The 20,756-nt window shown below is 41.1% G+C and overlaps 1 protein-coding gene across 2 annotated transcripts in view; it reads right to left on the bottom strand.

Annotated features, from left to right (window-relative positions):
• Positions 1-598: 598 nt before the first annotated feature.
• BIN3 (bridging integrator 3) overlaps positions 599-20,756 on the bottom strand; it is a 90,868-nt gene continuing 70,710 nt past the window's right edge. For both annotated transcript variants that reach the window (XM_089681511.1, XM_089681512.1), the window contains exons 4-9: positions 19,744-19,805; positions 19,032-19,168; positions 13,949-13,989; positions 10,708-10,849; positions 4,332-4,466; positions 599-1,685 (exon numbers count right to left, since the gene is read on the bottom strand). In XM_089681511.1, coding sequence (XP_089537637.1) covers positions 1,539-1,685; positions 4,332-4,466; positions 10,708-10,849; positions 13,949-13,989; positions 19,032-19,168; positions 19,744-19,805 — 664 coding nt within the window. In that variant the 3' untranslated portion in view covers positions 599-1,538. The remainder of the gene's footprint in view (positions 1,686-4,331; positions 4,467-10,707; positions 10,850-13,948; positions 13,990-19,031; positions 19,169-19,743; positions 19,806-20,756) is intronic.

Below are 20,756 nucleotides of genomic sequence, written 5' to 3' on the forward strand. Positions count from 1 at the left end.
CACACTAGTGTCATTTCTCCTGTGTTTGCCATCACACTGGTCTGAACAACAAAGAAAATCTCATTATTCTCTGAGGTGCCTGTTGGTGCCTCTCTGTATATGTTACACTTAAAATGTTTGTAAAAGGAAAATTTTTAAATTAAAATAATAAACATGTTACGCTCACTCGCTCTGTGTAATGGTATTGCACAGAGCAGCCACGAACCTCCTTTTCTGGGGTCCTTCACTTTTACTAACAGTAAATCTGCAGGAAAATGGTGCACTGGTGAGTCCCAGTTCTTTTTGGACTGAAGAATAGGAGGATCCTTTTTAGGCACCCACATTGCTGCCTGGGTGATATGAATATTTCCTAGGCACCCACTTTGCTGCCTGGGTGATATGAATATTTCCTAGGCACCCACTTTGCTGTCTGGGTGATGTGAATATTTTCTAGGTACCCACTTTGCTGTCTGGGTGATGAGAATATTTTCCATTAGCTGTCACATGGTGGTGTCCTTGCAGGCTCTAGGCACATTATGGCAGATTTGGGTGGCCAAGGTGGAGAGGAGGGTCGTTGACATAACTCTCTCTACCTCATCCGATAAAACAATACTCTGTATTCATTAAGAAATAAAAATTTAATTAAAAAAACAAAACAAAACATTCTATGGAGTGGCAGAGGTGCTGAGAAAGTGACCCCCTGTGGTCAGTGTGCAAAGGAGAAGCTGCTTACACAGAACCTGGAAGATCACAGCTCTCACTGTACAGTATGCAGCACAGACTTTTACAATGATTTACAGCATCCCCAACGACCCTCTGGATATCAGAAATGTATACTTACTTTGGCCATGCTTAGCCCAATCTAGGTATGCAAAAAATATAATTCCTGGAATTCAGCTTTAAAGTTTTTTTTTTTTAAATGAGAGAAAATTAACATAAGAATGAAAAAGAAAGGACACAAAAGTGTGAATCTGAACAACATAATCTTGTTAGTATTTGCTGTGCTAGTCCAGCTGGTTTGATTGACCGCATATATCTTCACTTCTTAAATGGTCTGAAAGAAAAATGGTTTTGTAGCCCATAGCAACTTGAAGCTCTCATGTATTTATAACATGTTTAAATGCTGCACGGGAAAAACACAGTTCTCATTTAAGATCATTTGACAAACGAAGAGCACAATGTATAGAAGCTTTTAACCAGAACAGTCAACTTTTAGTAAAATGATTACAAAGGCACTTTAGGAGTTCATTCAATCTCCACGTACTTCACATAGTTGCAGTTTTCAATGTAACAGGAAAATACGGAGTCATAGAGTCAGCAAAGGACTATGTGGGATATCAGATATGGGTTACTGTGCTGTACAAGGAGTGTATTAGCAGCTATTGTCAGGCATCATGGAATGTCAGTGGTAAATACTTCAGTGTCAGCACAGGCCCAGCAGGGTTCATATTGTGAGTACCTTATTTGCTTAACATGGATCCAGTTAGCGCTTATGCCGATGTCACCTTAGGTAACATTTCCATATAACAATTTTGCAATCCCTTCATCATTGTCCAGTATCAATCATCCGCTACAATGGACAAAGCACGCAGCTCAGCTAGCTTGGCTTCATTCTCCCTCTCTCTTTCAGCATCTGTGAGCTGGATCTCATCCACCTGTTGAGCTAGCTCTCCCAACACTCTTGACATCTCTGTGTAATACACCACCTAGAAAAGAGTAAGAACACAGTGATTCACTGTGACACTTGCATAGGACGTGGAAAAAAAGACAAAAATAACAATTGTTGCTTGAAACACACCTGTAATTTGGTAGTAAATCAGATGCTATGTATAAGGAAACAAAGACAGGCAGCCACCATACTTGTTTCTGTCATTGCTGAAGACTACAGTGTACGTTGGGGGGTATCATGTTAAAAAGGACAAGTTTAATTTTATATAAATAAAACAGGCCACCTTCTCTAGCCCATTAACCAAATCTAACCTAGATACACCACCCCTCTTGAGTACACTACAGACACATAAGAGGCATATTTCAAAAGCAGTGAACCTGACATTCATCAAGCACTCACTGTACATAAATCATTCAGGTGTATTTGTTTTGAATGAGTGTGATTGATTCACCACCAATGACCATTTGGCAAACGTTCACCTCTTTAGTAGTATAACCCTATTCAAGTCTTTGGGAGCTCACTGCACAGACACAGCTAGTACGAGGGACACATTTGGGGTGGAGGAGGTTAAAGTGGAACTATACTCACCTCAGTTCCAGTGATGCAGCATCCCAATGCTACCCACTCGGTCACTCAATCGCCGGCCACTGCCATTGGCTTGGCAGGGATGATGTCACTCCCGTGCATGCGCGGGAGATCCATCAGATCTGGCATTGCTGAATTTGTAGTTAGCTGCACATGTACGGTTCACAGTACAGGAGCGGACAGGCAGGTAAGCAATTTTAATGTAAAAGAGACCAATTTTTAGTTTAAGTTCCACTTTAAGCATTGGAGGAGGCCAAATACCTACAGCCCAGAAAGCAAATACCTACCACCCCAATTCTAAAAAAGTTTTTACACGCTGTGTAAAATCTGCATGGAAACAGAATGCAATGATCTGCAAATCTCATACACCCATATTTTATTCACAATAGAAACATATCAAATGTTTAAAACAGAGAAAATTTAATATTTTAAGAAAAAAATAAGGTAATTTTGAAATTGATAACCGCAACACGTCTCAAAAAAGTTGGGACAGGGCCATGTTTACCATGGTGTAGCATCCCCTCTTCTTTAAACACTGAGACTGAGGAGACCAATTACTGGAGTTTTGGGAGAGGAATGTTTTCCCATTCTTACCAGATATAGGATTCTAACTGCTTAATAGTTCTGGGTCTTCTCTGTCGTATTTTTAGTTTCAAGATGTGCCAAATTTTTTCAACTTGTGAAAGGGCTAAACTACAGGCAGGTCAGTTAAGCACCTGGACTCTACTATGAAGCCATGCTGGTTGTCATAGATGCAGTTTAACATTGTCCTGCTGCAATATGCAAGACCTTCCATGAAAAAGACATCATCTGGATGGGAGCACATGCTGCTGCTCTAAAACCTAGATATATATTTTTCAGCATTGATGGTGCCTTTCCAGATGTGCAAGCTGCCCATTTCATACGCACAAATGCCCCCCATACAATCAAAGATGTAGGCTTTTGAACTAAGCGCCAAAAACAAGCAGAAAGGTCCCTCTCCTCTGTAGTCTTGAGGACGTGGCACCCATGATTTATAAAAAAAAATAAAGTCAAATTTCAACTTGTCTAACTACAGAACACTTTTCCACTTTGCAAAAGACCATTATAAAAGCATATTGGCCCAGAGAAGACATTGATCATGTTCAGATATGGCTTCTTCTTTGCATGACAGATCTTTACCTTGCATTTTTCAATGGCACAGCGAACTGTGTTCATAGGCAGCAATTTCTGGAAGTATTCCTGAGCCCATGCAGTAATATCCATCACAGAATCAAGCCTGATTTTTAATGCAGTGCCGTCTGACGGCCTGAAGATCACGGCATCCAATATTGCATTTTGGCCTTGTCCCTTATGCAGAGATTTCTCTAGATTCTCAGAAACTTTTGATATTATGTACTGTAGATGATGATATATTCAAAGTCTTTGCAATTTTACATTGAAGAACATTATTCTGAAATTGTGTGACAATGTTTAGATGCAGCTTTTCACAGACTGCTGAATCTCGGTCCATCTTTACTTCTAAGACACTCTGACTCTCTAAGATGCTCTTTTTATACCCAATGATGTTACTGACCTGTTGCCAAATAATCTAATTCGTTGTAAAATATTCTTTCAGCTCTTCCTTACTTTGCCAGCTTCTCCTTGTCCTGTTGCTACCATCAATTTTAAAATTACCGTATTGTTTTCTTAAAATGGTATAGGTTTTCTATTCTCTATTGTGAAAATATGGGTTTATGAGATTTGCAGATTATTGCATTTTGTTTTTATTACACAGCATCCTAATGTTTTTTTGGATTTGGGGTTGTATTTAGGGATAGGGGAAAAGGAAAGAGTCTTGGTTGGTTTACATTACAGGCACAGCCATTTTTTGGTGTCTGTATATCATTGTGAGTGACTCTACACTATTTCTCACACCTCCCAGAGGTGTCATAGTAATATTTATGTACAAAATGGGCAGGGTTTAACTGGCATAGGATGCTCGGGTGAACACCACTCTTCTCAAGCATGCCAAGTTCACATAGAAAAAAATAAACACATACAGACATTATTGTTTTCCCACTTTTCAGTATACTATTAACTACAAAAATAAAGGCCTGATGTGCAGGACACTATATACCTGGGCTCGGATCAGCGACTGAAAGCTGGGTTTGAAGAAATCTATGCGACTATTGTAAAACTTTGGCATTTCATCCAATAGCTGGCGGCTCTTTATTTCAAAGTCCTCCCGAATTGGACGCAATTCTTCTCTGGCCTGAAGTGGAGAAGATTTCATTAAAATCGTATACGGTTTGCCTGGTGATCAGGTGCATTTCACTAATACAACACTAGATGGCAGCATTTAGTATGCAAAAAGAACAGGTGATTGCCTGACCTTTTAAACAATAAGACATTGCCAGGATCATGACACCAAGCTATCGCCAATCACTTGAAATTCTGGAAAACACAATACTTAAAGTACCACTTCCCAACATATTAGCAACAGCCCAAATACTCATTTACAATTTTATTTAATCAACCTTTATTAAAGAATAAAGATTTTGCATCACACATTACAGCCATTACACTTAGAAGAATTGCTCTGGTGTTCCAGACAATTATTTATCCAGTATACAATCAAGCAGAAATACTGGATACATTGTACAAAACATAGATCATGTCATAATCATGATTAATTCCAATGATAACCTTCAGAGATCCAGTCTCTAACCTAACTATGATCTTATAAGGGCTAAGGTATCTATACTTGGGAAATCAAACCACTGCCCCCCTATTTTGTCAAATTTTCTCAGGTACACTCTGGTGGATGTATATACACATTATATTGCCAAAAGTATTTGGACACACCTCCAAATCATTGGATTCAGGTGTTCCAATCACCTTCATGGCCATAGGTGTATCAAATCAAGCACCTGGGCATGCAGACTGCTTCTACAAACATTTGTGATGGAATGGGTCGCTCTCAGGAGCTCAGTGCATTCAAGCGTGGTACTGTGATAGGTTGCCACCTGTGCAATAAGTCCATCCGTGAAATTTCCTTGTTACTAAATATTCCACGGTCAACTGTTAGTGGTATTATAACAAAGTGGAAGCAACTGGGAACAACAGCAACTCAGCCACGAAGTGTTATGCCACGTAAAATGAGCGGGGTCAGCGCATGTGCGCAGAAGTCACCAACTGTCTGTAGAGTCAATAGCTAAAACCTCCAAACTTCGTGTGGCCTTCAGATTAGCACAACAACAGTGTGTAGAGAGCTTCATGGAATGGGTTTCCATGGCTGAGCAGCTGCATCCAAGCCTTACATCACCAAGTGCAATGCAAAGCATTGGATGCAGTGGTGTAAAGCACTGGACTCTACAGCAGGAGAACAGTACTTGCCTGACTGCACTGTGCCAAGTGTAAAGTTTGGAGGAGGGGAGGATTGTGGTGTGGGGTTGTTTTTCAGGGGTTGCGCTTGGACCCTTAGTTCCAGTGAAGGGAACTCTTAAGGTGTCAGCATACCAACACATTTTGGACAATTTCATGGGAACAGTTTGGGGATGGCCCCTTCCTATGGCAACATGACTGTGCACCAGTGCACAAAGCAAGGTCCATAAAGACATGGATGAGTGAATTTGGGGTGGAGGAACTTGACTGGCCTGCACAGTCCTGACCACAATCCGACAGAACACCTTTGGGATGAATGAGAAAGGAGACTGCAAGTCAGACCTTCTCGTCTGCCATCAGGGCCTGACCTCACAAATGCTCTTCTGGAAGAATGGTCAAGCATTCCCATAGACCAGGGGTGGGCAAACTTTTTGACTTGAGGGCCGCAATGGGTTCATATATTGGACCCGGGGGCCGGACCAAGAGTAGATGAATGATGTGTATGTGTCATCCATAGTAAGTATAGTAATATTCCCCCATAGTAAGCATAGTAATTAATCCCCCATATAGTAATTCATCCCCCATAGTAATTCATCCCCCATATAGTAATTCATCCCCCATATAGTAATTCATCCCCCATATAGTAATACATCCCCCATATAGTAATTAATCCCCCATAGTAATTCATCCCCCCTATAGTAATTCATCCCCCATAGTAATTCATCCCCCATATAGTAATTCATCCCCCATATAGTAATTCATCCCCCATATAGTAATTCATCCCCCATATAGTAATTCATCCCCCATATAGTAATTCATCCCCCATAGTAATTCATCCCCCCATAGTAATTCATCCCCCCATAGTAATTCATCCCCCATAGTAATTCATCCCCCATATAGTAATTCATCCCCCATATAGTAATTCATTCCCCATATTAATTCATCCCCCATATTAAGTCCCCAAGTCCCCCGTGTCAATTCACTTACCTTTGCTCCGCGCGTTCCTCTCGCCGTGTTCCCGCGCCGTTCCGGTGTAGCATGAAAATCTGTCTCCTATGAGGATCTGTCCCCCTCAACTTATCTGCGCATGTGCCAGTTTCAGGCATTAGCAGCCGATCGGCGATCTCCGGCACATGCGCAGATACGTCGAGGGGGACAGATTTTCATGCTACACTGGTCTTCAGGGCGGACTGTGAGAGGAGCCTAGCGGGAGCCTAGCTCCGCGGGCCGGATTAAAAGGTCGTAATTGGGCCGTAGTTTGCCCATTGCTGCCATAGACACACTCCTAAACCTTGTGGACATCCTTCCCAGCAGAGTTGAAGCTGTTAAAGCTGCAAAGGGTGGGCCAACTCAATATTGAACCATACGGACTAAGACTGGGATGCCATTAAAGTTCACATGCATGTAAAGGCAGGCATCTGAATACTTTTGGCAATATAGTGTATATTTTTCCATTTTAAGCAAAGAATTAATATGGCATTTCCATTTGAGATTGTGGGAGGTCACGCATTTACATGTACATTTTTTGTACAAAAATACTGTGCTTTTCTTAAAAGCAAAAGTAGGACCTCCATCCAAAACTATAAATGTCATTTTTGCTGGAGAAAGATAGGTCAGCCAATATTGGACATAAGGTTTGCAGCTAAAGCTGAATTGCAGGTATGATCTTAATTGCTACTTACATTGGTCCAGCTTGGCACAATGTATGTATGTATGCATTTCTCTTACCTTAGGGACTGCTGTGGAAGCTGACAAACACTGCAGTATTTGGCGATCTTCCAGATCCTATAGCGAGTGGCTGCCCCACTGCACACCGTCATGGCGGTTGCTTGTTTGGCACTGCCACCACTTTTAGAATGCCCTGTCATTTTTTCCAATGAATACAAAGCATCCTCTGACTGGACTCCACCTCCTAACCAAATCAGAGAATGACTTGTAATCATTTAAGAAACAAGACAAGTGTACTGTGAATGGTGGCAGGGCCAAGCGAGCGACCTGCTGTGGTCAGTGTGCAGTACAGCAGATGCTCGACACAGGATCTGGAAAACTGAGGCGATCAATGTAGTCGCGCCAACTACTACAGTGATTGTCAGCTTCTCCTGCAGTCCCTCGGGTATGAAATATGCATACTAAGAGTGTGATAAGCTGTAAGTATGCAATAAAGATCATAACTGGAGTTTAGCTTTAAGACCCCATTCACAAGTGAGTGTTTTGTAGTGTGAATCTTAAAGCTCCAAAAGGAGCAGGGAGAAAAAAAAATCAATTATTCTACATCTCCACTCCAAGTTGCCTAAAGCCAAATGGCTGAAGCACAAAAAAAGTTTTGGAGCAACCTTTGTAGCTCAATTTTGGCAGATTGGTGCATTTTTATCTTCATAGAAATGCATTGAAACACATGATTCTCAAAGAGAGAGAGAGAGAGTGAGTGAGTGTGAGTGTGCGTGTGCGTGTGCGTGTTTTACAGCTCTTATGAGTAGCCATCCCCCCTTTTTTCTTTCAAGGTACCAAAAGTAACTGGACAAATGAATATAGCCATAAATAAAATGTTCATTTTTAATATTTTATTGAGAATCCTTTATTGGCAATGACTGCCTGAAGTCTGGAACCCATGTACATTACCAAAGACTGGGTTTCCTCCTTTCTGATGCTTTGCCAGGCTTTAACTGCAGCTGTTGTCAGTTGTTCTTTGTGTGTGGGTCTTTCTGCCTTTAGTTTGCCTTCAGAAAGTGAAATGCATGCTTAACTGGGTTGAGATCAGGTGATTGACTCAGCCATTGCAGAATATTCCACTTATTTTCCTTCAAAAGCTCCTGGGTTGCTTTTGCAGTGTGTTTTGGATCATTGTCCATCTGTACTGTGAAGCGCCGTCCAATCAAAACGTAATTGGACAATTTAATCAAAAGCTGTTTCATAGCCAGGTGTGGGCTACTCCATTATTTCTTCATCAATTAAGCAGATCAAAGGTCTGGAGTTGATTCTGAGTGAGGTATTTGCATTTGGAATCTATTGCTGTGAACCTACATCATGTGTTCAAAGGAGCTGTCCGTGCAAGTGAAACAGGCCATTGTAAGGCTTCAAAAACTAAACAAATCCATAGAGATAGCAGAAGCATTAGAAGTGGCCACATCAACAGCTTGGTACATTCTGATGAAAGAAGAACGCACTGGTGAGCTCAGCAACATAAAAAGGCATGGATGTCCACAGAAGACAACAGTGGTGGATGATCGCAGGATCCTCTCTATGGTAAAGAAAAACCCATTCACAACATCCAGACAAGTGAAGGACACTCTCCAGGAGGTGGGCATATCATTGTCAAAGTTTACAATCAAGAGAAGACTTCAAAAGAGCAAATACAGAGGCTTTACCACAAGGTGTAAACCATTCATAAGCCTGAAGAATAGAAAAGCCAGATTAAATTTTGCCAAAAAAAAATCTAAAACAGCCAGACCAGTTCTGGAAAAGCATTCTTTGGACGGATTCAGCCAAATGCAGAAAAGGTGATTGGACAGCGCTTCACAGTACAGATGGACAATGATCCAAAACACACTGCAAAAGCAACCCAGGAACTTTTGAAGGAAAACAAGTGGAACATTCTGCAATGGACGAGTCAACCACCTGATCTCAACCCAATTGAGCATGCATTTCACTTGCTGAAGGCAAAACTAAATGCAGAAAGACCCACAAAGAACTGAAGACAGCTGTGGTTAGAGCCTGGCAAAGCATCAGAAAGGAGGAAACCCAGTCTTTGGTAATGTCCATGTGTTCCAGACTTCAGGCAGTCATTGCCAGTAAAGGATTCTCAACAAAATATTAAAAAATTAACATTTTATTTATATTCATTTGTCCAATTACATTTGAGCCCCTGAAAATGGAGGGACGGTGTATAAAAATGGTTGCAGTTCCTAAAATTTGTACTTGATATTCATGTTCAACCCCTTGAATTAAAGCTGAAAGTCTGTACTTCACAATCATCTGGATTATTAGTTTTAATTTATTTTGGTGGCATACAGAGCCAAAAGTATGAAAATTATGCCTGTGTCCAAATATACATGGACGTAACTGTATATGCTAAATTCCAATCACATGTAAACATTAGCATAACATACAGCGTTAAATATGATCTATATAATTTTTTTTTAAACACCCGAATTCAGCTTCAGGTCACAAACGTGTGTGGAGCTGTGTGTATGGCTTCATGCAGCTGCATTTAGTTCTGGGGGAAAAAAACAAAAAAACAAAAAACAGTACACATTATGGATCTTAATGCAGTGCATTTTGCACACATGTACCTGGAGCCCTAAAAATCTTCCCTCATGTAAACTAAAAATGAAAAGTTTTGGTTGGACATACATTTTAATGAGAAATTGATTAGTAAAAAATGCATTTTTCCTCAGGCGGAAAATCAACTTATTGGACTCAGACATTGCTTCATAACCCTCAACACTTTCTGTCCATGTATGTAATATTTATCTGCAGCACTGCGGAGAATGCACATTGTAAATACATACTGTACATGTGACTATTCTACAGTGGAAAGGAAAGGATGATGTATTGGTATGTATTATACATAAGAAAGGGAAAAGTGGAAGCCCTCATGAATATTCTGTCACCGCTGGCAATGAGAGAGAAGTGGGTGGAGGAGACAGGAATAATAAAGGGAGGAAAGATCAGGCAGGTCTCCATATTATACTGTAAATGGCAATCCCTGCTGTTGGTTCAGTGGCAGTAATGCGGATATACAAGCCACAGAAGGGCCTCGGGCTAGCCACTACATAACCTGACATTGCATCATACATAATGGACTAGAGGGGCACGGCCAGAGCTGATGACGTTGCATATTCAACCCATGACAAGCATGCTGATACTGTACAAGACACTTCACCAAACTGAAAGGAAGTGGTTTCTTGAAATAGCAGCGGAAATGTCAGAAATAGGCACAGTAGGAAAAGAATATTAATACGTTTTGATATAGTAAGAGGTCTGGAAGGTGCTGCACCTTATACACCTCTATAAATAATCAGAATTACTTTTAGCTCTAAAAAATGTCAAACTCCAGTCCCTCTTTATATCCCCATACAAAGAGATAAACAAAAACTGCACAACTTGGTTACTATTAACCATACACTGACCTGGTGCAACTTCGCAATCACAGCCCCGGTCCTCTCCTTCTCCTCATATTTCTCCACCTTGGTCTGGAGTCTTTTGTATTCCTGCAGAGCCTGCTCCCTACGTTTCACAGCCATGTTCAGCGAGGGGAAGACACTGCTATACCTGTTTGACACAAACACAATTACACAGACTGTTGCTATACCAGTGTGTACTACATTTACCATACAGTATACGTCTATCTTATTACAAAGCCTGCTACAATACCTGTGTATATTACGTGAACCATTCCACAGCCTGGTGCTATAAATATGTGTGAAATACAGTATATAAATATATCTGCTGATATACCAGTGTATACTACATATACCATATACAACTATCTCATTACAGAGCCTGGTACCTGTGTATAACAGAACATTACAGAGCCTGGTACTATAAATATGTATAACCTACACTATATACCGTATTTTTCGCTCCATAAGATGCACTTTTTTCCCCCAAAAAAAGGGGGGAAAATGTCAGTGCGTCTTATGGAGCGAATATAAAGCAGTCGGTCTGGTGTTTCCGCCGCCACCATTTCAGAATACCGGGCCGGCCGTTCAGCTGTTCTCTGATGCAGGACCTTACCTGTTCTTCAGTCCAACGCTGCGCCGTCTTCCCGCGCCAGGATCTGTGACAGCTGGGTGCCCACTGCATATGCGCAAGAAGCGCTGCGCTTTGTGAATGGTCCGGCATCTTCTGGGACACATGACAGGTCCCAGAAGACGCCGGGCCATTCACAAAGTGCAGCGCATCTCGTGCATGCACAGTGGGCACTCGGCTGTCACAGCCAGGTGCCCACAGTAAAGGGAGGACAACTCCGCGGAAGTGGGAGTGGGTACCTGTCAAATTCAGGTACCCGCTCCCTCTCCCTCCCTAAAGGTCCGCATTCTCTTGGTCATTCCCTGTACTGTCTGCAGTCTCTTGGTCATTCCCTGTACTGTCTGCAGTCTCTTGGTCATCCTCTGTATTACGTCCGCAGGCTCTGGTCATCCCCTGTACTACGTCCGCAGGCTCTGGTCATCTCCTACTACGTCCGCAGGCTCTGGTCATCCCCTGTACTACGTCCGCAGGCTCTGGTCATCCCCTGTACTACGTCCGCAGGCTCTGGTCATCCCCTGTACTGTGTCCGCAGTCTCTGATCATCTCCTGTACTGTGTCCGCAGTCTCTGGTCATCTCCTGTACTGTGTCCGCAGTCTCTGGTCATCTCCTGTACTGTGTCCGCAGTCTCTGGTCATCTCCAGTAGTATGTCCGCAGTCTCTGGTCATCTCCTGTACCATGTCCGCAATCTCTGGTCATTTCCTGTACTATGTCTGCAGTTCATTGGTTCAGAATATTTTTTTTCTTGTTTTTCTCCTCTTAAACCTAGGCACGTCTTATGGTCAGGTGCGTCTTATGGAGCGAAAAATATGGTAAATATCTGCTTCTAAATGTGTATGCTCTATATAGAGTATTGTTATGAAATCTGCTCCTTGAGTTTTAAAACTATAAGAGAAGACATTTTAGTATATGTGTGTGACATATACCAGGTAGGGCAGCAGACCCTGTAATGATGGGGTGTCCAACCTTTTGACTCTCCTGGGTCACATCGGAAGAAAAGGAATTGTTTTGGGCCGCAGATAAAATAAAAAAACATCAATGATAAGGCCCCATACACACGTCACGATTTTGAATAGCAGACAGGGACCCCACGATTCTGCTCGCGATTCCAATTTCCAAGCTATCTTTAGGCCCCATTCACACTTCGTAATTTTGAATTGCGAGCAGAATTACACTGCAATTGTGACAAAACGCACCTCGCATGTTTGAGCGCCATTCATTCTTAATGGAACCTCAAACACGGTGCAATTTTGCCTCGATTGTTGTACTACAAAATCGTGCAAGAAGCTTTGCGCAATGCATTTTGTCGTGACTACCACATGACTCTGTCAGGCGCCAAAAAAAATAAAAAAAATGCACTACATTCGAGTTGCCATTAAGTATGAATGACATGATTGCAGAGTGATTTGGAATCTTGGACAGAATCACAGCGATTCTGCTCGCAATTCAAAATCACAAAGTGTGAACGGAGCCTAAGGATAGCTAATGAGCAGAAAAGGTTGGGCAGATAGTCAAATTGCAATGTGAGGTGTGTGTACAGTGCAGGGATAGGACATGGCCAGGCACACTGTCAGGGTTAGATGGGGGGGTTGTGGGCGGTGGGACAATTTAAATATTTATTTCAATTTGCTGAAATTTTATGAAACAGTCACTTCATGCCAATATGGCAGCTTAGATGCGTTCCTTACAATGCCCCTAAAAATGTGATTTCCTGTTTGTGTGTGTAACTTACTAATTTTCTCAGAAGTCTGCACTAAGATGCAAGTTAAAGTGCGCTTAGCCTTTAAGTGTCACCCACTGAAGTCAAGTGCAGAAACATACGGTCACCCACAGCAGCCCAAAAACACCTTAATACTGCAAATCCCATCTGTGCTGCCCATGCCAGTTTCTATTTCAGAGTGAAATAAAAACTGGCACAGGATCTGCTCCCAATTAACAAAGGGAATGCAATAGTTTTCAGTAGAGAAAACTGCTACAGATCACTGCAAGACTGGACCTGGCATACAAGATTTGAACTGTCAGCAGACAGCTCACATGGCTATCTGCCAAGCCTGCAGGGTTTATAACTCTCCTCTTCCCTCCTGCACTCAGCTGAGCGGGGAAGGGTGCAGAGGAATTGGAGTATGCAGCTCCAGGTGAACTGCTCTCTGTGCCCTGTCTGTCACAGACACAGCATAGAACACAAAGCATATCACTCCTCCTCGCGCCCCTTTTGTTAATTAGAAGCAGCACCTGCTATATTTTTTCAGCTTAGAAAAGTGGTACAGACATGCAGGATGTTCCAGTCTTTGCTAAGTCCCCCTAAATGAGTGCAAATCTCCCATTCAGGAATCGGTCTGGAGAAGATATGGTGAAACAAGCAGCTTCTTTTTTTTTTTTAAGGAACCTGCAATAAATGTTGCTAAAACTCTTGTAATGTATATAGATGATCTAGAGGTGAATGAATTTATCTTATTAAAAAAACTAGGAGTACACTTTAAGCCTTCTGAATGAGCAAATCAAATATGAAATTATTTAAACACATTGCTAACTCATGCATTGAAAACAAACACGTTATATGCCAGCTGCATTGTGGTCATTCCAAAGTGGCAATATGGAGTTTGTAAGGGTTATTTCTAACCTTTTCAAAGGATCCATCAGAGTCTTCTGAATTTGGTTAACCTGTACCAAGACAATAGACAAATGAAAATCTGAGTGTTAGAGTGACACTAAATACACGCTGTTTAAATTTACATTGCCTCTTCTATTTCTGTATGTGGATTTTGACACTGTAATCATTTTTTTTTATTATTATTAAATCTTTTAAAAATGTTTTCATTACAAAAACACAGCAAAATATCATTTTTCATCCGAAATACAAACATTTCCCCTGAATTTCCCATTCCGACCTCCCCAATACCCCCCTACTCACCTGAGGCCCCGTACAACCTACCCCAGTCCATATAACTCTTCCCTTCACTTTCAAACAATCCAGTCCATACCTGTAATCTTTCTCCTCAATCCTCATTTCCGACTCTTCCTTTTTCTTGTTATTCTTTCTTTCCCTCTAACCTTTCTTTTCCCTTTTATTATTCCTATTACAGCCTTACAAAACATTCCCTCTATTCCCTTACCTCAAATCAGATTCCTAGGCCTCCCACTACTTCTGTATATTTTATGGATACCTTGAAGTCAGACCATCTCCCCCATTCCTTTCTAAATTTACCCATAGTACCTTCGTCTATATGGTATAGCTCTTCCATCCTATTTATATATTCCACACTGTTTAACCAGTCCCTCATTGTTGGAGGCTCCTGTACCTGCCAAAATTTAGGAATAAGCCCTTAAGCTGCACTAATTGGATGGTACAATACACTATTTTTATACTGCTTCACTGGTACTTCTGTCCTATAAAATTAGCACACCCACGGATCCTTCTGTATAGTTATCCCCAATATCTCTTGTATAATATGGATTACATATTGCCAGAACACCTGTATTTTTTGACAATCCCACCATATATGTGCCATTGTTCCCTTAGCTCCGCATCCCCTTCAACATAACGGTGTTCACATTTATCACCCCATGTTTTAATTTAAACATTTTATTTTTCTGTGATTCATTCATTTTTGTTCCCAGTTCCCATTCCCATTTCACGAAGAACAGCAGAGGACCCACCCCCCAGTTCAACAAGAAGCTAATAAATCCCCGAAGTAACATATTTTGAAGCCATACTGGCACCCAACATCCTTTCAAACGGGAGCATGTCCTCCGTCATCCTCAGTGGCTTAATTGATAATATCTTAATTCATCCAATTAATATAATAAATATCTCTTTTTTTACAAATATCTCTTTTTTACTCTTTAAATCCTGAAAAGTGCCTAACTTCCCCTTAACAACTATATCCCCCAAATTTGCATCTACATCTTTAAACCATTTCCTCAAAACATTATCATTCCCCAGCGGGAAAAACTCAGTACCCACCAGGGGAATCAACAGTGAATTGTGCTTCCAATCCATTTGCTTGTGCATTCTATTCCATACTTTTAATACCTCCTGTGTCAATGTACTACTAGTCTCATCCATAGTACAGAACTTTCGTGGTATCCAAATAATTGTCTCTAATTGTATATTACTTAATATACTTTCTATTTTAACCCAGCTCTTCCCCTGTGAATTATATGTCCAATCTACACTTCCTGACAGTATTACTGCAGTATAAGAATTCTTAATATTGGGCAAGTTTAATCCTCCTTTCTCTTTCTTACTGCACAGCACTTCATACCGAACACTCGGTTTCTTATTAGCCCATAAATACTTAAGTATTCGTTTTTATCATCTAAAAAAAATCCTGGGATATGGACTGGGAATTTATATAAGATTTTTGGAACTATCACCATCTTAACCAAGTTTATATGCCCGATCCAAGAGACCCTTCCTCTTGAGAGTCTTCTCAATTCATCCTTTATTTCATTTATTAATGGAATATAGTTTACCCGGTATAAATTTTTTATAGAAGGGGTTAACTTTACACCTAGGTAACTTAGTTCTTTCTCTCTCCATAAAAATGGGAAGGTTTTTTTTTTTAAAGTCTGTGTCACATTTTTTGAAACAATAATATTCAAGATCTCTCATTTTAAGGTGTTTATTTTCAAGTTTAAAAGCTCTCCGTACCCTTTTAGCAATCCCATTAGGTTAGGTAATGTTAACCTAGGGTTCACAATATAAAACAGCATATCATCAGCATATGCTGCTACCTTATGCTCTATCTCACCTATCTTAATTCCTCTAATATCTACACTCTTTCTTACCATCGCCAGCAAAGTTTCCGGGATTTAACAAATAATAACGTGGATAAGGGTCATCCCTGTCTTGTACCACTGTACATCTTTAAAAACCTAGAGAGGGACCCAATTACCTTATTTGCCACTGACGGACTGTTATAGAGCTCCTTTATCCAACTCATCATCTTAGTCCCTATTCCCAAGGCCTCTAGGGTGTTGATCATAAACCCCAATCTACCTTGTCAAAAGCTTTCTCAGCGTCGATCAACAATAAAATTGTAGGTAACTTTTCTCTCTTTGCCTTCTGTAAAAGAAGTAGTGTTCTCAAACCATTATCCCTCCCTTCCCTTCCCGGGATGAAACCCACTTGATCCAAATGTATCCATTCCGGCATCAGCAATTTCAACCTCGTAGCTAGCACCTTCGCAAACAGTTTTGTATCTATATTTAATAGTGATATAGGTCTATAGCTAGCACACTGTGAGCTATCCTTTCCTTCCTTTAGAATGATCGTTATATATGCTTGCAAGGATTCTGCTCTTATTCCCATTCCCTCTCCTAAGACATTCATATATGTACAAAGTTTAGGGACCAATAAGTCTCCAAATTCTTAAAATTCCCCACCGTATACCCATTGGGTCCTGGGCTCTTCCTTCCTGCTGTATTCTTTAGGGCCTTCTTTCCTCCTGGGAGATCGCTTGTTCTAAAGATACAAATTTTTCTTCTGATTTTTGTGGAAGGTCTGCTGCCATTAGAAATTCCTGCCATTTCCCTCTCTTTTTTTCCTCTGTAGCTTTCAAGTTCTTGGATTTTACATCAAACAGCCTGCTATAAAATTTTTGGAACGTTTCAGCAGTATCAGTGGTGGTGTAAACCAGTTCTCCTCTTTTATTTTTTTTTAGTTCAATATAGTTTTCGATTTCTTCTCCTTGAGTCCTTTCATCAAATATTTTCCTGGTTTATTCCCCCACTTTGAAACCCTATTGAAAATCTTCCTTGATTCCTGCTCCAATAGGCCTTTTAACTCTTCTCTTTTAAGTATAATCTTCGAATAAACCTCTGTATCCTGTCTCTTTTTATGTACCTGTTCTAATCTATATAGCTCCTCCGTCACCTCCTTTATTTTTCTCTCACGATCTTCCTTTTTTTAAGTTCCTGCGGCTATCAGGATTGCCCTCACATATGCCTTATGTGCTTCCCAGATGGTAGCTGCAGAGACTTCCTCAGTTTAATTTAACAGAAAAAATTGCTCTATTACCTCCCTTAGCCTCCACTCTATTTCAGCACCTGTATGAGCGTCTCATTTAATCTCCACATTGCCCTTTTATTCCCTTCTCCTCCTACCTTTAATCTCGCCATGACAGGAGCATGATCTTATATAGACATAACTTCTATATTGGATTTAACCAATGAATCCAATTGTCTATGCTCGATCATTATATAATCCAACCGTGAATACGATCTATGTACCAGGGAGAAGAAAGTATAGTCTCTTTCATGGATGTTTCACCCTCCATTAGCTGACTTTGATACAACCTCTTTTTCAAAATTCTTAATTTTTTTACCTCCTCTCTGTGCATTCAAAGATATATCCATCCATGGATCAAGACAAAAATTTAAATCTCCAGCCAAGACTCTTAAGTTGCCTAATTTTCCCCAACACTCTGTATAGAAATACTTCTGGATTTTGATTCGGGCAGTAGATATTAACCAAGTTATAGCTTTGTCCCCGCATTTTCCCTCTTAAGCATAGAAACCGGCCCTCTGGGTCCACCAATCTTTCCTCCACATCAAAACCCATGTATTTTGAGAACCTGATCGCTACTCCTTTCACTCTCTTTATTGGTGAGTCCGCGTAATACCACATTGGATAGTACCTTGAGTGTAATTTGACATTAGTATCATATGATAAATGTGTCTCTTGTAAGAACACAACATCTGAGGAGATTTGGTGAACTTCCCTAAGTATCTTATGTCTTTTGGTAGGGGAATTTAAACCTTTCACATTATATGTCATTCTATTAATCAGGCTCATAGCTGTCTAGTGTTTCTCTTCTCTTTCTTGTTCAAAGGAAAGGTGGTATAGACTACCCATCTCATGGACCTTCCACCATCCCACCACTCCCCTTCCCTCTCCGCCCGCCCCAACCCTTACCCAAGTTACTAAAATCCCCTTGGCCTATATATTGCCCTGTCTATACAGCCAGTCTAGTGCATCCCTGCACAGACCTCTCCCGCTGGGGTCCTTCTCCGCTCAAGCAGCTCCTCCTCTCCCAGCGCCTCCTGTGCTCCGAAGAATTCCCCCGTCAGCCGACACCGGTCCCTCCAAAGGCTCCGGGATCCCAGTAGCTCACCGCTGCTGTTCAATCCCCCTGCCAGGGTTCACCACATCCACCGGCCTCCACGTAACCAGGACCAGGAGGACACGGCACTGGCCCGGGAACCCACAGCTTCCAAGGTGGTGTAATGTAGATCAAGCCCCAGGCAGCTTCTCCATGGCGGGTGTCGGGAGCTCCTGCACTTAGCAGTCTCCCTGCGCCATGTTCAGATGTGATAGGGAAGAAATGCTTAGCATAGAATCTCGCTGAAAACAGAGCATGTGCAGAGCTGACAACACTGCTCTGAAAAAAACCTAGCTGCATTGGGAACTTGGACAGAAGGGAAAGACAGAACAGCAGGCTCAACCAGTGTTTTTTGCAGAACATATACAACAAATCCCATAGTGACCGAGTATGAACAGCGTGAAATACAGCTTTTACTGACAGTTTTTTAATGAACTGTGTTTAGTAACACTTTAAAGTTACATTGGTCTTGGGTGGATAATGCAGGGTTAAGAATTATTATTTGAAAAGTAATGCATATATTATACATGCATATATATATATATATATATATATATATATATTTATACACACATGCGCATATAATGTTAAATGTACCTTTTCCTGATTGAATGCATCCATACGTTTCATTGCTGTGTCCAATGCGGTCACCATTGATAGAAAATCTGCATCTGGTTCACACAAGGGGTTCCCTAACAGGTCTGAGGAAATCCTGACAGCCGACTTAGACATGGCTGGTAGGGAAAGAAACACATTCATATGAAAATACACTTGAATAAAAAGCTAAAGTTTTAAAGGAAAACAAGTGGTCAAGGAAAACAAGTGGTGAAAGAAATGTGGAGGCTGCTACTGCAATTCTCTTGGTCTGAAAATGCTGTTTGCTTGACTGCTAATCTAATGGAATCAAGAATGTCTCAGTTACTGAATAATTCATTCAGACTTCACTGAATGCATTCTTGCTCCAGGTCAGACACTGAAAAAGTACTAAAATCAAAATATCAGCAATGCTGCCAATTGGTTAGCATTTTCAGAAAGAGGTCAGCAGTCTAAGCAAGAGAGCTAGAGAGTGTTTTAGTTTGTGTCAACAGGCTATGCGTCAGAACTGCTTCACACCCCATATAAGTCTGGGGATTCAAAAGGTCAGAAAGAGATTAATTGCCGGTCAAATGCCCTTCTGAATGGTCTCAGAAGTGTATCAAAATGATGTGAAAGGCATGCTACATTTTCCTATTGAAGCTGTTAGGACCAGGCCTATAAAGTAACAAGTAGATGAGAGCTAAACAAAAAGCAGCAGAAAAGATACGGATACCTAAATCTGCCTCTATGCTTTTCTTCATGTCTTTTTGTAGCTTTTTGGTCTGGTCTTCTAGCCTGTGAGATACAGAAGGAAAATCAATCATAAACATGTTATAATGTCATGTGTGAAAGATCTGGGGGGGCTGTAATGCATTTCACAGTATAACTGAAACAAACCAGTAACAAAGCCAAAAGAAGGTTCAAATGTTCATGTTTGAAAATGCATATTTTTTTATATGTACAGTATATGGAGAAGGCCTTGTGCCTTTTTCTAGGAAGAGAGGGTGTTAAATGCATCCATTTCAGTTTACTAATGGTTTCCATTTATGTCTGAATTTTGTGTGCAATTTGGTTTTCTTTATGTACTTGCTTTATGTACTATAGCCGGAAAAAAAAAACAAAAACTAAACAAAAAAAAAATACACAACATCTAGTTTACTGGAATTGCAAGAAAAATAAAACATCCATCCACGGGGAAAATCTGGTGCAGCTCTTCATAGAAACCAATTAGCTTCCAGGTTTTTTGTCAAAATGTAATTGAACAAACTGAAGTTAGAAGCTGATTGGCTACCATGAACAGCAGAGCCAGAATTTGCACTCTCCAGTTATTATTATACAGTATTTATAAAGCGCCAACAGTTCGCTCAGCGCTGTACATTACAATGGGAGACAGAACATACAACAGTACGATAACAGTACAATGTGATACACGAGGAGTTCAAGAGCCCTGCTCTTTCGAGCTTACAATCCAGGAGGGAGGGGATAGTGGTACAGGAGGAAATGGCTGTGGGGGATGGAGTGGTAGGAAGAGTGGAGGAGGTCGGCAATTAGCAATGGGTGGGGTAGGCTTCCCTGAAGAGGTGGGTTTTCAGGGTGCGCCTAAAGGAGAGGAGAGTAGGTGATAGTCTGATGGATTGGGGTAGGGAGCTCCAGAGGATGGGTGATGCCCTGGAGAAGTCCTGGAGGCGGGCATGAGAGGAGGAGATCAGGGAACTAGAGAGAAGGAGGTCTTGTGAGGAGCGGAGA

Source organism: Staurois parvus, unplaced genomic scaffold, assembly GCF_062004578.1.
Source record: "Staurois parvus isolate SC_StPar_1 unplaced genomic scaffold, SC_StPar_1.0 ptg000269l, whole genome shotgun sequence".
In the NCBI taxonomy this organism is placed as follows: Eukaryota; Metazoa; Chordata; class Amphibia; order Anura; family Ranidae; genus Staurois; species Staurois parvus.